We start from the raw sequence: 15,171 nt of genomic DNA, 5'->3' as shown, positions 1-15,171 counted from the left end.
AGGAGGCAGAGCTGCAGAAGATTTCTTCCAGCACTTTTTCAGCTGAGCAAGCCAGTAAGATTGAGTATCTTTCTAAGCTTCCCTTCCTTCATCTTTCTCTTTCTTCTGTGCGCGCTTTGCACGCAGGGTCAGAAAGGAAACCCCAAAGGGAGGCAGAACGAGAGAACGGTTATTCAGTACCACTACACTCAGTGGCCTGACATGGGTGTGCCAGAGTATGCTCTGCCTGTGCTAACCTTCGTTAGGAGATCCTCTGCAGCCAGAACCCCGGACATGGGACCAGTGGTGGTGCACTGCAGGTATGGTGGGTGTGATTAACTCTTTGTGGCAGACATACCTAGTGCACAGCACGTGCTCCTTCTTATGCGCCAGCTAAGACTAATGTCGTATGTTATTAACACACAAGGAATGTGCAGGCTCCATGGAGTGCAGGTAGATGTGAGCTTGCTTCACTTACATCTTAAGACAGCTCCCATGCAAAAGCTTCCCATTTGCATTTGTGTCATGATCCTGAGCTGCTGAGTATTGATTACATGGGTGTGGTTTTGCAGTTGCTTGTTCAGTGTGCGGGCAGGCCAGGATCACCTCTGCTGGCAGCTGACCGTGTGAACAGATGGACCCTGGGCATGTGATTGCTACTAAAGCACACTAACACTCACTGGAACTTGCAATCAACAGAGGATTTCCCTGAAATGAGTTAAGGGATATGGTTGTCTTCACTGTATGGGAGGGGGCTTATAGTCATAACCAGAAGTAGGCGATGGTGGGAGTCAGAAATTGGGAAGTTCTGAAGAGTTTTGCTCTCTGCTCTCTCTCTTGGGCCCTCCTCTCCTTCAAGGAGTCCTGCCTCCACAGGATTAGCCCCCTCTTATGCCTTTGCATCGTGCTGGTACCACTTGCATTTTCAGAGCTGGATTACAGCTCCACTACGAAGTTCAAGCAACATTGGTGGTCCAGGGGAGCAACACTTTGGCATAGGGTGGATCTCTGTATGGCTTCTTCTAGCCAACACTAGTAACAACAACAGTGGAGACGGGACAGCCAAGTGTCAGATCATGAAATATATACCTGGTAAAATTCCTAGAAACCCCAAATATTTTTTTTAGAAACTTTCATAGTTGGGGCTGGCAAGGAAATAAAAGTCTTTGGACAGGAATACTTGTTTGGTTCTGGTCTGCTGTTGTGAGCATTCACTTTGGTCCAGCTGTATGACATGGGTTTCTCTTATGTCTTCTGTAGTGCTGGTGTTGGCAGAACTGGTACCTACATTGTGATAGACAGTATGCTGCAACAGATAAAAGACAAAAGCACAGTTAACGTCCTGGGTTTCCTGAAACATATCAGGACACAGCGCAACTACCTCGTCCAGACAGAGGTAAAGATTGCAGCGGGGTTGAATTTAAAGCCGTTTTTATGTTGTAATCAAAAAAGAAAATGGATTTTTCAGTTACATCCCTGTGAAAACTGAATATATCACCAGGCATTTTTTGCACTGGAATGTCTCTTTTTCTAAACCAGAAACTTCAGATTTTGCCTTTGACTTACTTGGTTGTACGTGCTACACTTGTAAATGTTTATTCTGGGTTTGGCAGTATTTGCATGGGTGGCTTGTTTTGCACACCCTTTCCTTCAGTGTGCTCTACCCCTTGGTTAAAGCCAGCTGTTTATTTTATTCCAAGCTCCTACGTGACATGCTGTTGTTTTTCTAGGAGCAGTACATTTTTATTCATGATGCCTTGTTGGAAGCCATCCTTGGGAAGGAGACTGAAGTATCTGCAAACCAGCTGCATAGTTATGTTAACAGCATCCTCATACCTGGCATAGGAGGGAAGACACGACTAGAAAAACAGTTCAAGGTAAGGCTTATCACTGCCATCCAGAGGGACTTAATTTCCCTACTCTCTTTAGTATGGCCTGACTTCACTGTCAGTTGTCATAGATAAGGAACCAAACCAGAACACTTGATTAGCACAGCATCTTGAGAAGTTCAGTCCTCAACAGTCTTAGCTACACTGCTGGAAATCAGGGCTAACACTCTTGAAGTCAGAGGCAAGAAAACAGACATGGACACTGGTTTGAAGAGTACCATCGGTCTCCCTGTTAGCAAGGGGTCTTGGAGGTTCCTGAATCTCAGGTTAGCTTGGCTGGAAATCTTCCTCTAAACTGTGGCTCTCGTGCATATATATGGAGAAAGACATGAAATGAGCTTCCTAGCACCACTACTCAGCAAACACCAGGAAACACACTATGCCTGTCTGACTGCTAATAACTTTGGTTGCTGCTTTTTTCATAGCTGCTTTTTTCATAGCTACTTTTTTTCATAGCTGCTTTCATCCTGGCCAAAGTGTTTTTGTTCTGTTTTGTTTTATTTCCCAGATCTCCTATTTGAAACCTAAGTTTTTCTGATTGAATTTTATTTGCATGCATTTAAAAATATTTTGTGAGTCTATGTATCATAAGAAGGTTATACTTGACACCTGTTTTCACAGCTAAACTCACTCAATCATTAACTACCTAAGGAACTGAAACTGTTAAGTTATACCAATAGCCAAGCTATTCAAACAATGAACAGACTCTTCTCTGAATTTACTTGCAGAAATTTCAGTACTTCTCCATTAGTCAAGACATTCCAGATGCTTTATTACTAAATTAAAAAGCAAGCACAAGCACACACATATGCACACAAAATACAGCAGGAGAAAAATTATTTTGTATTAAAAACCCCAAACAAAACAAACAGTACATATGCCAGTACATAGATGAGTTGGGTGCTGTCTTGTTTGGAATGCATTTGAAACTGAGATCTGACAAGCAGCAATTATTAAATCTTTCTCTTGTTTCTGTGCCACCACAAAGCGAGCAGAAAATAACTTGTACTCATGCTCTGGTACAGTAGTTTACATTCAACCATCTTAGAGCAAAATTACTCTGAGTTATGAGTGGCTGGTGCAGGAGATAGAAAACCCACCTTCACCCTCTTTGCTCTGGTAGAGTTTTCCCATACACAGGAAGAATATTCAGATACAAATCTGCCTTCCTGACTTGTTTTTCTGCCTCATAAGCAGCCCAGAATGAGCTTGGCAAACCAGAGAATGTAACCCATAGCCTTCAATCTCAGATACTGATATGGTGGGCTCCCCAAAGACCTGGTAGAAAAAGACATTCTACAGGAATGATTTGGCTTTTATTTTAGAAGAAAACACAAAAGTTCTGTTGTTATTTTGAGACCTGCTTGTGACTGAGCATATCTGCAAAGGTAACTAAACGTAGTGTTCTGTGAAAATACATTTTTGTGGAACTTCATTTCCAGGATGTTTCAGAGCTGAGAGGAGCAGAGATCTTTTTATCCATTAAACATGTTGTATGAAAAGGATGGTTTCCATTGGCATCTTGAGTACTTTAAACAAGTTTAACAATGCAGTTTATTCTTCTACTGATGCATCTTCGCAGGAGTTGGCAAAGAAACCTCCTCTCTTCATTTAGTGTGCTGTGAGGACTGACTTACTACTTGATTCTCTTTCAGCTGGTTACACAGTGTAATGCAAAATATGTGGAATGCTTCAGTGCTCAGAAAGACTGCAACAAAGAGAAGAACAGGAACTCATCAGTCGTGCCATGTAAGATCACATCTTCAGTTTGATTACTGCCTAGCATAACATTTCTGTACTGAATTCTCCCAGTGTTATGCATGAAAAGGCATAGCTCCTAGGAAGCAGAAATGTAATCTTTTGTTCAGACCAAGATGTCTTGTCTTTCAGAATTATCCTGGTAAGACTGAACAAAGGAAAATAGTTACAGTGCCAGCCACATATACTGTCCAAGTGAAATGTTAATTTGAAGTACTTAAAAACTGGAATAATTAGGGGATCAATCTATGGAATACTGAGAGAATCACTTTGGTGCTTCTCTCAGCTCAGGTGAAATCTCCCAGTGTGATTAGCAAAAGTTGCTTGAAATTCAGCTACTACACTCAATTTCCACGTGTGAGCCTTCCCCAGATTTGAGGGTATTCAGTGCCAGAGGCACTGTTGAGTTTCAGACTCATTAATATGGAATCTGCATGGTTACCAAGCAGTACAAATTTGCACCAGCTGAGTACAGGCACAACCTCATGACTCAGAGTACAGGACACACAGGTGATACCCAAGCTAGCACGAAGTAGTCATGGCACAGACACAGTCCACCAGGAAGTTTGTTAATAAAAAGGAAATCATAGGATCATATAATGGTTTGGACTTGAAGGGACCTTAAAGTTCATCTAGTTCCTACCCCCCTGCCATGGGCAAGGACACCTTCCACTGGACCAGGGTACTCAGAGCACCATCCAACCTGGCTTTGAACACTTCCAGCGATGGGGCATCCACAACTTCTCTGGGCAACCTGTTCCACTGCCTTACTACTCATAATGAAGAATTTCTTGATTGCATCTAATCTAGATCTACCTTTCTTTCAGCTTAAAACTGTTACCCTTGTCCTATTACTACACTCCCTTATAGAGTCCCTTCCTTTTCCAGTACTTTAAGTACTGGAAAGCTACTATCATGTCTCCCTGGAGCCTTCTCTTCTTCAGGTTTAAAAAGCCCAACTCTCTCAGCCCAACTCTCAAGGGTGCTCCAGTCCCCTGATCATATTCATGGCCCTCTTCTAGACTGACATGAGCAAGCCTGTGTCTTTAAGCTGGGGGATCAGTCAGAATATATCACAAAACCAAATGTGAAGAGGACAGAAATAGTCTATACAACATTGTGTCATGTAGCTGCAGTCGTTTCAGTTTGGCACTGGGAAACCTGTCAGTTGGTTTGAGGATGTTGTTGAACCCAGCCCTCAAACACAGAGAAGTGTAGATCTGCTGAAGAACACACACACTTCTGGGTGATTACCCTTTAGGGAAGGGGTTTCTCTCTGGAGGTTCTTTCACCTTCCAGCTGGGAGGAGTTAAGTGATGGTAGTGCTACAGAGCAGGAGGGGAAACAAAATAAATCAGCTGGGTTTGTGTGCTGCTGGAGACAAATGGAACACTACAGTCAAGAATTACCTGAAATCCCCTGTTATCACTGCATATACTGTTATTTGGTAATTCAGCCTGCTGTGAAAATCTTTGCTATAGTAAAATTTGATTCCTGAAATTACTTTGTCCTTGTGGGAATATTGTGCAACATTCTCTTTTATATCCTGTGTTAGCAGGCAATGCTTTAACGCAGTTAAAGTGCTGGCCTGCTCCTGCGGGAGATGGGAGCCGCACACTGCTTGGTTTGTTAACGTCTGAGAAATTCTTACTTTCTGCATTGTGCCATGACCAGACTTTGATTTTTTTTTTTCTTTTTTTCTTTCTTTCTTTCTTTCATTTTTTTTTTTTTTATCTTATAGCTGAGCGTGCTAGAGTGGGCTTGGCACCACTGCCTGGAATGAAGGGAACAGATTACATTAATGCCTCTTATATCATGGTGAGGAAGCCAACACCTAATTACAAAGTAAAATCAATTCTAAGGTGCTAAATACCAGATGCCTGTAATTGTCTTAATTCTGTATGTAATGGCTGTGTATTAACAGATGAGATTTTAACACTTTCCCCATAATGTAAAGCTATTAGCTGTGTTTTATTAAAGATTGGTGCCTAAAAGAAATTAAATACAAGATGCATTTAGATGGAGTGTGTATATCCATGAGATACAGTCAAATAAATACTGGGATTTAGAGTAAATGAAAACAACAGGGACTCTTCAGAATGAAAATGGACTACAAAATTATAGTCTGTGTGAAAATATTGTGGAATAAAATGAAATAGGGTCATTATGTGTCCCCAAAGATGAAATTAATGCCTTAAAAGTATTGAAGGCAGTAAGTAACTGCATGGTTTGTTTTGCTGCAAAAGGGCTACTACAGGAGTAACGAGTTCATCATAACCCAACATCCACTGCCACATACAACTAAAGACTTCTGGAGAATGATCTGGGATCACAACGCACAAATCATCGTCATGCTGCCAGACAACCAGAGCCTGGTGAGTTAAAGGAGTCCACCCTCCACAGTACTACAGGCACTGAGCCCAGCTGGCCGCCAGCATAGGCTCATTTACTTACAGGCTATGGCTATTTCCTGCTTTTTGACCCAGTCTCAAACGTTGCTGTAAGCTTGTTACAAAAAGACAAGTTCCAGACTGTGGGGCCTGTTTGTTGCCCTCCTGAGCTGGATGAACTACAGTGGTTACAGGCAGCATGCTGGTGATGATGACCTCTGTGAAGCTACTAAGGGCTGCCTGGCTGGTAGGATGCAAGGCAGTGAGGTTACTGGGTGGCCATGGGTGAAGACTTGGAAAGGAGCAGAAATACAAATGATTATTTTCCTGGGAGCTTAAGACTCAGGCTGTGCAAGACTGTGGCTGTGTGAGGTTACAAATGCTATTTTTGATGAAAGTAAAAGCAAACATGTATGTTAATTTAAGTGGAAATAATGAGACAGAGAGAGAATAAGGAGACACAGGTGAAGCGCTAATCACTTCTTCCAGATTTGCTAACATCTCAAGAGGACACATTGAAAAGGATTAAGAACTAAATGGTTCATTTTTTCATGCACGCATCACCGAGGTGAACAGACAATTGTAGCCAAGAGTGGAAGAGAAACCACCTTCATTACAGCAAGAAAATAGCAGTCACGAGGGGCTACTAAAGAGGCAGCAGTCAATATGCTTCCTGTGTGTGGTGTGATGAAAGGGATTGCAGGCACTGCAAGGCAAAGAGCATTTGGAGAAATCCAATCGAATCAGAAAGTGCTAATGAAATGAAAGTGTGTCAGGTGGAAATGAAGAGACTGATCTTGTCTTTAGAAGTACATGAAATTGCTCTGGAGAACAATAGTGACTAAAGGGTGAAAGAGAAACATTGCACTCAGACACATCCCTTCCCTAGTCCTTTCTTTCACCGTCACTGTTCCCAGGGTGGAAGAGTGGGTCAGCAGAGGTTGGTCAGCAGGGTATTGGCATCTATGTGTTGGCTTAGTGTTTGGTGAGGGTTCTGTTGGCTGGCAAGGAGGGGTGGCACAGGATTGAGACAGCATCAAGGATAAGATGAGTACGTTGCCAGAGAGGTCACTTCTCTGGCATTCAGTGATATTGCACTGCTTGCTGGCACCTCTGCTTTTTGAGGGCAGAATTGTCAGCATGCTCAGGGGACTTACGACCCTAAGTCTCACTTTCAGAATAAACAGTATCTTGCACATCATGTGCATCAAAGCTCCAGGCCCACAGAAATAAGCCTGCTTTTAGAGATGTGCTCATGGCCACAGCAGGATGAAGAAGATTTGTAGTTCGTGTTTTCTCACGAGTAAAAGGTGAGCTGTTCAAAGTGCTGTGCATGCTGCCAGGGTAGCCTCTGTGCTTATGCTGCACAGACAGCAGACCCCATGAAGCCAGGAGGAGAAACAGGCTTTGCATGTATGTGGTGACAGAGCCTAATTTCCTTTCTCTGCAGTAAATTAGGAATTCACAGTTATGTTTTTAGGGAATAGCTTTGACAGGATGTTATCTACATCCTGTCAGTTAGGCTACTTAAGCACTGAGCTTCTTCAACCATTCACAGTCTCACTGAGATTTTAGTCTTCCTTCAGTAAGGGAGTTTTGCTGGGGAACTTGAATTAAGTTAAGCCAGTGATTTTTTTTTTTTTTGAGGATAAGAATAGCTGGGTTTTTTCCTTCCTCCTCACTCCTCCCCTCACTCCTAAAAATTCAAGCCCTACATATGTATCCATCAATCTTATACCTAAACTTGAGCCACAGACCTTGAATTTTGAATTAGACCACAAGAAAAACAAATTAAAAATAATAAGCAATTAATTTTTAAAGGTCAATGAATTTTTTCTAAACAGATACGTGACTTAAATGGAAAACTGTAGGCTGGAGGTAATAAAACCCAGGATATAATATAAAGGTTAAATATGAGTGAGCTAAGATAACTATTTCCCTATGAAACCAATTAAAAGGCAGATGATACCTGTTTGGACACACAAAGGAAGGATCCAGCAGGCTTGTTGCCTGCTGCAATAGTCAGTTTGGTTTAGACAGCAATGGTTTTTAAAGGTCAACTCCTGATCATTTGTATTTATCAATCCAATTTTTTGATCCACTGGATTTTTCAGTCACACACAAGGTATCTGAAGGGCTGCAGTATTGTTTTGTTTTATTCCTCCAGGCAGAAGATGAATTTGTGTACTGGCCAAGTCGTGAAGAATCCATGAACTGTGAGGCCTTTACTGTGACCCTTATCAGCAAAGACAGACTGTGCCTCTCTAATGAAGAGCAAATTATCATCCATGACTTTATCCTTGAAGCTACCCAGGTAAAGTAAAGCTCCAAATGTGGGTCTTGGCTTTTCACCAAAATGTTGTTGATGTCATTTAAATATGGAAGACAAAGAGTTCAGAAACAGTTTTGAAAAAAGATTTCCTTGTAAACACATGGGCATGCATGTTGCTGACAGGGGAAGGTATTCTTGTTGGCTCTTGCTGCTGCTCACATATTCTACTTTCAGGTAGATTCCTCTAGCTAGGGAGATCCTAGTATTAGTTGTTTGTATTATTTGAAAGGGAAGACATTGGGTTTTCATTTTGAAATCACTCAAGGAGATTGAATTATTCTTTGTAAAGTACCTCGAGGTTCATTGTCCTATTTCTGCTTATAAAATTCAGCATTTGCAGTTTGGTTAGGGGTCTGAATTAAAAGGGTTTACACAAGCAAATTTCTTTTAAGCTGTAAACCTGCCTCTAGTTTGCTATCTGGACTGCAGCTGGATTTTGCTGTAAAACTCTAGTTTGCAAGCCCTTTTAAATCTGAATTCTTTGGTTGCTCTTCTCTTCTTTGGCTTTTGGGCTATAAGGGCTTTTTGAACTCAAAGACAAAATCTTTTATCAGTTAAACGTTTTGTTAAAGTTGTGTTATTTCAGGGTGTTCACTGTTACAGATGCTAGAGTTGTGTACCTGTCTTCTTCTTCCTACATAAACTGTTTGAAGAAGAAGGTGTCTCTTCAGTTCATAGTGAGATTCTTCCCTCTTTCTACCTGGAGTAGATAAGTGTTAAACTGAAGTAGCTAATGGCCAGGCTGGTTTTTCGTTGCAGGATGACTACGTTCTGGAAGTCCGCCACTTTCAGTGTCCTAAATGGCCAAACCCAGATGCTCCCATAAGCAGTACCTTTGAACTTATCAATGTAATCAAGGAAGAGGCCTTAACAAGGGATGGCCCCACCATAGTTCATGATGAGTATGTCATCTCTTTTCTCCTATTTATGTGTAGGTTGTACAAGGAGTTACTCAGCTACAGGACACTTGTTAGGGCTGATGTCCATTCTTGCACGGAGTGGCTGGGGTTTACTGGTCTAGGAAACAAGTTCAAGATACTTAAATTTCCAGAGATGAATTTGCAATTGGCATCTGAGGCCAAATACATTTTGCTTAGTGTCATTTTTACATTGGTCATAATAATAGGTGGACTCAGAAAGTGAGGCTGTTTGCTTTGTAAGCATTTTGGATTCTTTTGCACCTACAAGTATATGAAACAAACACTACAACCTGTTTCAGAACTCAACAGAGCCCTCGTTCAGGTAAGGCTCTACACAGTCTAATATGGGCTGATGGAAACCAATTTCAAAACAGCCTGAGTTCCAATCTAACAGCTCAGATGTAATGTACCATGTAAGACAGAACAAGCTCATCTCAGCTGTGTCTTGGGATAAGCAGCAGAAGTATCTTGTGACAAGGGGCCCAGTTTTAATGACAGCAGATTTAGTTTTCCTCCTCCTCCTTCCCCAAAAGCACTCCAGGGGGCCCATATGATGCCAAGTGGGAGGGAAGGAGCCCACTAACACAGGGCCAGCATGCCCCAATACTTGTCTCTTTTGTACTGCAGTGGGTGAGCATTGTCTCACCAGCTATGCTTGAATGCCTAATTATAAAGGACACCAAATGCTGCCTTGCACATTATTACTTTGCACATATATGGAGCTGGAAGATATCATTACAGTGAAGCTGGAGCCTGGTTGTAACAGGATCTCTTTGAAGGGACTGTTTCCCAGTGGGCAGAGCACTTCCCAGAGTCTTTGTGCTGTTAAAATCCCATGGAAGCCAAATTTCTGACACTGCTTGAGTTTCCCATAGAAGAACAGCAAGCCAGCATAAACAACTGCTGTCCCTGCAGCCCACATTAGGTGTTCTGTCATTGCTACAGAACAGACTTGTGGGAAAGTCTTGGAAATCTTCACCTTCTGTGCAAAAATGTTATCACCATACCCTGGTATTGCAGTGGCCAGATCAGCCCTTGTGCTGATGTGTCATCACATGCTTGTATCTGCTGTTGCTGAAGGAGCTTTCACTTCACACTGGAGTGCTGCTGCTGCAACAGGTTTTTTTCCCAACCAACTCCTGCAAATGGTGCCTGGGGCTGCAGCAAGCAGTTTTTCTCCCACCATTTCCTGCCATGCTAATGCACAGTGTAAGCTCTGTTGCCTTTTGCAAGCACTGATTAATTCCAGGCTACTTTTAATATTCATGCTGTGGGTAGTCTGAAGTGAGAGTTTGCTACTCTGCAGTATTTAAGATTATGTTTTACAAAATTAGAACCATTATTGATTTGGGCATTTCATGCTAGACCGCAAAAAAAAAAAATAATCAAAATCGCATTCCTAACAGTGCTGAGTCATTCTTTCTGTAAATTACTTTTTTGGTTTATTTGTCATATTCAATGATTTTATTTTCCTGCCTAATACATAATGTGGATTCTGCTTTTCACTGGAGCCTAAGCCAATGTAGCTGAAAATGAACATTTCCCTTTTCTACATGCAACAACTATATCACATAATCCACTAATAATTACAACTGCAGATTAATTCCAAATATATGAATTTGCAGACACTAAATTCATGTGGTATTTAGGAAGTACATGGTGGGATGAACTTGATAACAACATTTCAAAGATGTACAGAAATTCCAACTTGAGGCAGTTGTCAAGATTTTTAAATATAACTAAAGGCAACTAGATAATGATTTGCTGCATAATTTTCCACCAGAAGAGCCTTCAGATTGTTGGGAGCTGGAGGTTATCAGCCCAAGTAAAAATAAGGCCATTAGGCCCTCAGAGGCATTTAGTTGTGTCCTATCAGGCACATGCACTGTCCCATGTTGTCCTCTATCCCTGTAGATGATCAATCACAGCCATCTATCTGGTGGTGCAGAAGCCCTGCTTCTCCTTCTATAGACTTCATCAAATACAGCAGATCCATTGTGATCTGATTTCTGCTTCCCATATCTAGGCAAATCGAGTTTGCAAAAATCATATGAAATTAAGTCAGCATTTGTCACGATTTCCACAGGAATGCTGTAAAAAATCTGAGTGGCAATCTTACCATACCAGATGGCATTGCAGCACTTGCTGATTATTTAAGTTTTCTTACACAGTTCTCCAAACAGTTTACAGAGCAAGTCAGCACTGATGTCCCCTTTTACAGGTGGGGACATTTAGACACAGGCTTTCCTAAGTCACAGAGCACAGTCAGGACACAACTTTGGTCTCTGGAGTACTAAGAGAGCAGAGGAGAGTTATGGCTCCTCAGAAACACTTACCAGCCCTTGTTGCTTAGGATACTCTTATCCCGTGCCCCACAACTGCACTCATGATTCAGGCATGCCCACAGATTGTGCAGCAGTAAGATTTCTACCTGACCAGTATCTCAAGGACAGGCTGAGTTGTGCTCCTGGCGAATAACCGTTGCTCAGGTTCTTAGGAAATGACAGCACAGCTCAACTCTTCAGAATTGGTAATGTCTCCTGGGTGCCCAGCTCAGGGATGCTGCCTTTTGCCGATGAATCAGACCTAAGGAAGACTTTGAGATGTGCCCCATTTGCTTGTAAGCACCTCATATCCGTGTTAGTTTTCTGTAATTGTCAGATGTGGAGGAAGAGGCAAAGTCTCATTTCTTTCTAATCGTTTATGTTTTGCTTGAGCTCCCACTAATGAATTTAAAATACGCTCAGCTATAATGCAGATGCTTTCAGGACATGTGGCATGTGAGAAGTGATTTCAGTGTTGCACTCTGCAGGCTGGGTGTTTTTAAATGGCTCACGTTCTGCTGCTGATACAGTTCTTGGTACTGAATACTGCAGCTCTCCTGACGTGACTGGTGTACCATCAAATTTCTTCTATGAATTAAAATGACTAAAACTTAGCCAGTATGAAACAAGCATTTAATAGATACAAAGATGAACTGCAGTAATCAAATAAGACTACATCAACATGTTCATGACTCTGTATTCGTGCTCATGTATGGTTCTGGGTAACTTAGCATTTTTGGGTGGTTTTGCAGGTATGGAGCTGTGTCAGCAGGAACGCTATGTGCCCTTACCACTCTGTCCCAGCAGCTGGAGAATGAAAATGCTGTCGATGTTTTCCAGGTGGCAAAGATGATAAATCTTATGCGGCCTGGAGTATTTACAGACATTGTAAGTCTTTAAATGGAATAGAAATGGGTAGTTTGCAAGGTTTTCATCTGAGACCAAGAGCATGAACTAAAACACACATTGCATATGTTATCAAGCCCTACTGCAACTGTACCAAGCAGAACTTACACTTGGGCTGTTTTTGTATAGTTGTCTTTTATTACACACCTCAAAACCACACTGTAAGCCTTTGATCTGCAGTTAAGCTTATTTCTTGTACAGCTGGGGGGCCACTGTACAGGCAGCCCTAGCAGAGAATGACCTTTCAGCTTGTCATCATCCCCTGCCAGCCCTGTAAAGTTAAGCTCTGCTATTTAAACTTGGCCCAGTGTGGTCTGACAGGGTGCAGCAGGGCATGCAGAGCTGCAAGGAGATAAAGCTTCTTGTTGAGGGGCTGTTAACTCAGTGTGCAGCAAGAGCAGCACCCTTGCCTCAGTGCATGGCTTTGCCAGCTCTGGGGCTGAGCTCTGGGCTCAGGTACTGTCCTGCTCTCCTGTAATGTTTAATAATGTATCAGGAATAATATAATCTACCTAAAACTGGAGGTTTGAGGTTGACAGGGTTAAACTAGCCTAATGGAGGTAATTGCTCTTCAAGTCTTGTTCTTTGCTGTATGTATGCTTCTAGTAATGAATTTCTGTGACCTTCCCTGGAAATGCCAGATTTAAGTGCCACTCATTTATGAACAGTGAAAGGATTGAAATAACCTGTCCTTTCTTTTCCAGGAACAGTACCAGTTTCTTTATAAGGCAATGCTAAGCTTGGTCAGCACTAAGGAAAATGGAAATGGTCCCATGACACTGGACAAAAACGGTGCTGTGATGGCCAGTGACGAATCTGATCCCGCAGAAAGCATGGAGTCTCTTGTCTAATTGGAAACCTGAAAAGGCACTTAATTTGTAGAACTTCTGAAGACTGAGTGAACTTTTTTGAGGCCTTTTTTGCCAGACTCTAGGTTATACAATAACCCAATTACTTTTTTACACTGATAAAAGTTTTGATATTTATTTTTTGCCATTTTATGTCTTAATGGTATCCTACTGAGCATTTGCACCTCTGTTTATTTCACACAGTGAAACGCAATTTTATCTAGTTTGCACTATATGATCAGTGTTACTGCCTATAATATTCTAATACAAGACAAGCCCTGATGTGACATTCCATGACAACAAACATATGCTTTTTCTGTTTTGTCTAAATGCAGTGAAGTTTTGCTAACTACAGTGACCCTCGAATCTTAAATCTTGAATGCTAGGCCAGATGGATTCTTTCTACAACAGATACTGTACCCCTTCATACCATATTTATTATTTTAATGATCATGTCACAGTTTTGGTAATGGTATTCTGCATTCCAGTGGAGTGGATGAGCAGTGTTCATCCTGTCTTGACAAAAGCGGCAGGTGATGATTAGCTACAGTGAAGGTGTAATAGCCTTGTGGAGCTGAAACAATTATTTCTGTATTGTTTCAAATTGCTGTTTTGTACACTTACAGGCCTAAGACTTGCTTCACATGGAGTATATAAAATTACCTACAATCCAATTATAAATTAGATGCAATTCATATATGGGACACAGTGATAGGTTTTGAGTTTACAATGTCACAGTTTCCCCATGTATTCAGAAAAATGACAGTTTGAGAGTTTTTAACCAGCCCTATGATGGGAAAATATTTTGGGTTTATTCTCATCAGAGCCAGTACAGTGAGAAATTTACTACACCCCCAAAATCAGACCTGTTTTCAGATATATTGAAGGTAGCAATATTTTACACTACTAAGCTATTCAATATTTTAAACGCATTAATTTCCTTACTATTTCTTGACTATGACCTCACACCTAATGGTATGTTACATGATGACAGGCGTTTCTTAATTTCATAACTGTTAGATGCCATTTTTACAGGTGTGTAATTTTCATACTTTAGTGCTAAAACATAAAGTACTGATCCATATTTACTGGTGAAGCAAACTAATAAAAAAAACTACCTATAAAGTTACATTCTCCCTCTTTTTTGTTTGCCAGACTAATTCTTTAGCACAAACCTAGCTTATTGTGTTTTTCCCTCCCGGACCAATAAAATGTTTTCCCCCAGATTACATAAATAATTGAACTGTGGTTTGGAGCATTTAAGTGTACATCCTCACTGGCTCCCTTTTGCTTTGTATTTGGTCACAATTCAACAAGGTCCATCCCTATTTAACAAAAGAAGTAAGCACATACTTAATCCTCCTGGAAATTAAAGCTAATCATGATCTTTGTAGCTCAGCTGAGTAGGGGAGGATCATTGAATCTGCCTTGAGAAGGAAATGTGTCGTTTCAACTACCGTGATGTTTGGTATACAAATGAAGGCACTACTATCCCTTATACAGGACATTAGTTTCTTTAATTTCAGCTGCACAAAACATGCATTGTGATTTTTCAGCAGCTGTCAAAATGTTACAGCATTTTCTTCCTTTTTTTTTTTTTCCATTTAAATGTAAACCTACTAATTTTTGTCAATCCACTCTCGCTGAAATAGACATTTGGCAAGGCAAAACCCACTTCTTTTGTTGGAGGGGAGGGCAGGGAGGAAGCTAAGCTAAGAGGAAGGTTCTGTGCATTTTCACACATGAGGAAGCTGAAAGCAAACTAATTAAAGGTATATTGAGAGTAGGTGTTTTGGTTTGGAACCTCATGAGGTAACAGGCTGAT

General features: G+C 41.3%; 1 protein-coding gene across 1 annotated transcript in view; it reads left to right on the top strand.

Moving 5' to 3' along the window:
* PTPRG (protein tyrosine phosphatase receptor type G) overlaps window positions 1-14,477 on the top strand; it is a 413,314-nt gene extending 398,837 nt beyond the window's left edge. The window contains exons 20-29 of the mRNA XM_054387705.1: window positions 127-299; window positions 1,240-1,375; window positions 1,710-1,856; window positions 3,524-3,617; window positions 5,368-5,444; window positions 5,873-6,001; window positions 8,184-8,330; window positions 9,108-9,250; window positions 12,345-12,480; window positions 13,203-14,477. Of these exons, the coding sequence (XP_054243680.1) occupies window positions 127-299; window positions 1,240-1,375; window positions 1,710-1,856; window positions 3,524-3,617; window positions 5,368-5,444; window positions 5,873-6,001; window positions 8,184-8,330; window positions 9,108-9,250; window positions 12,345-12,480; window positions 13,203-13,349 (1,329 nt within the window). The 3' untranslated portion in view covers window positions 13,350-14,477. The remainder of the gene's footprint in view (window positions 1-126; window positions 300-1,239; window positions 1,376-1,709; window positions 1,857-3,523; window positions 3,618-5,367; window positions 5,445-5,872; window positions 6,002-8,183; window positions 8,331-9,107; window positions 9,251-12,344; window positions 12,481-13,202) is intronic.
* Window positions 14,478-15,171: the final 694 nt, after the last annotated feature.

Source organism: Indicator indicator, chromosome 15 (assembly GCF_027791375.1).
Source record: "Indicator indicator isolate 239-I01 chromosome 15, UM_Iind_1.1, whole genome shotgun sequence".
Classification (NCBI taxonomy): Eukaryota; Metazoa; Chordata; class Aves; order Piciformes; family Indicatoridae; genus Indicator; species Indicator indicator.
The sequence above is the reverse complement of the archived record's forward strand: the minus strand, read 5'-3'. Positions and strand labels throughout refer to the sequence as shown.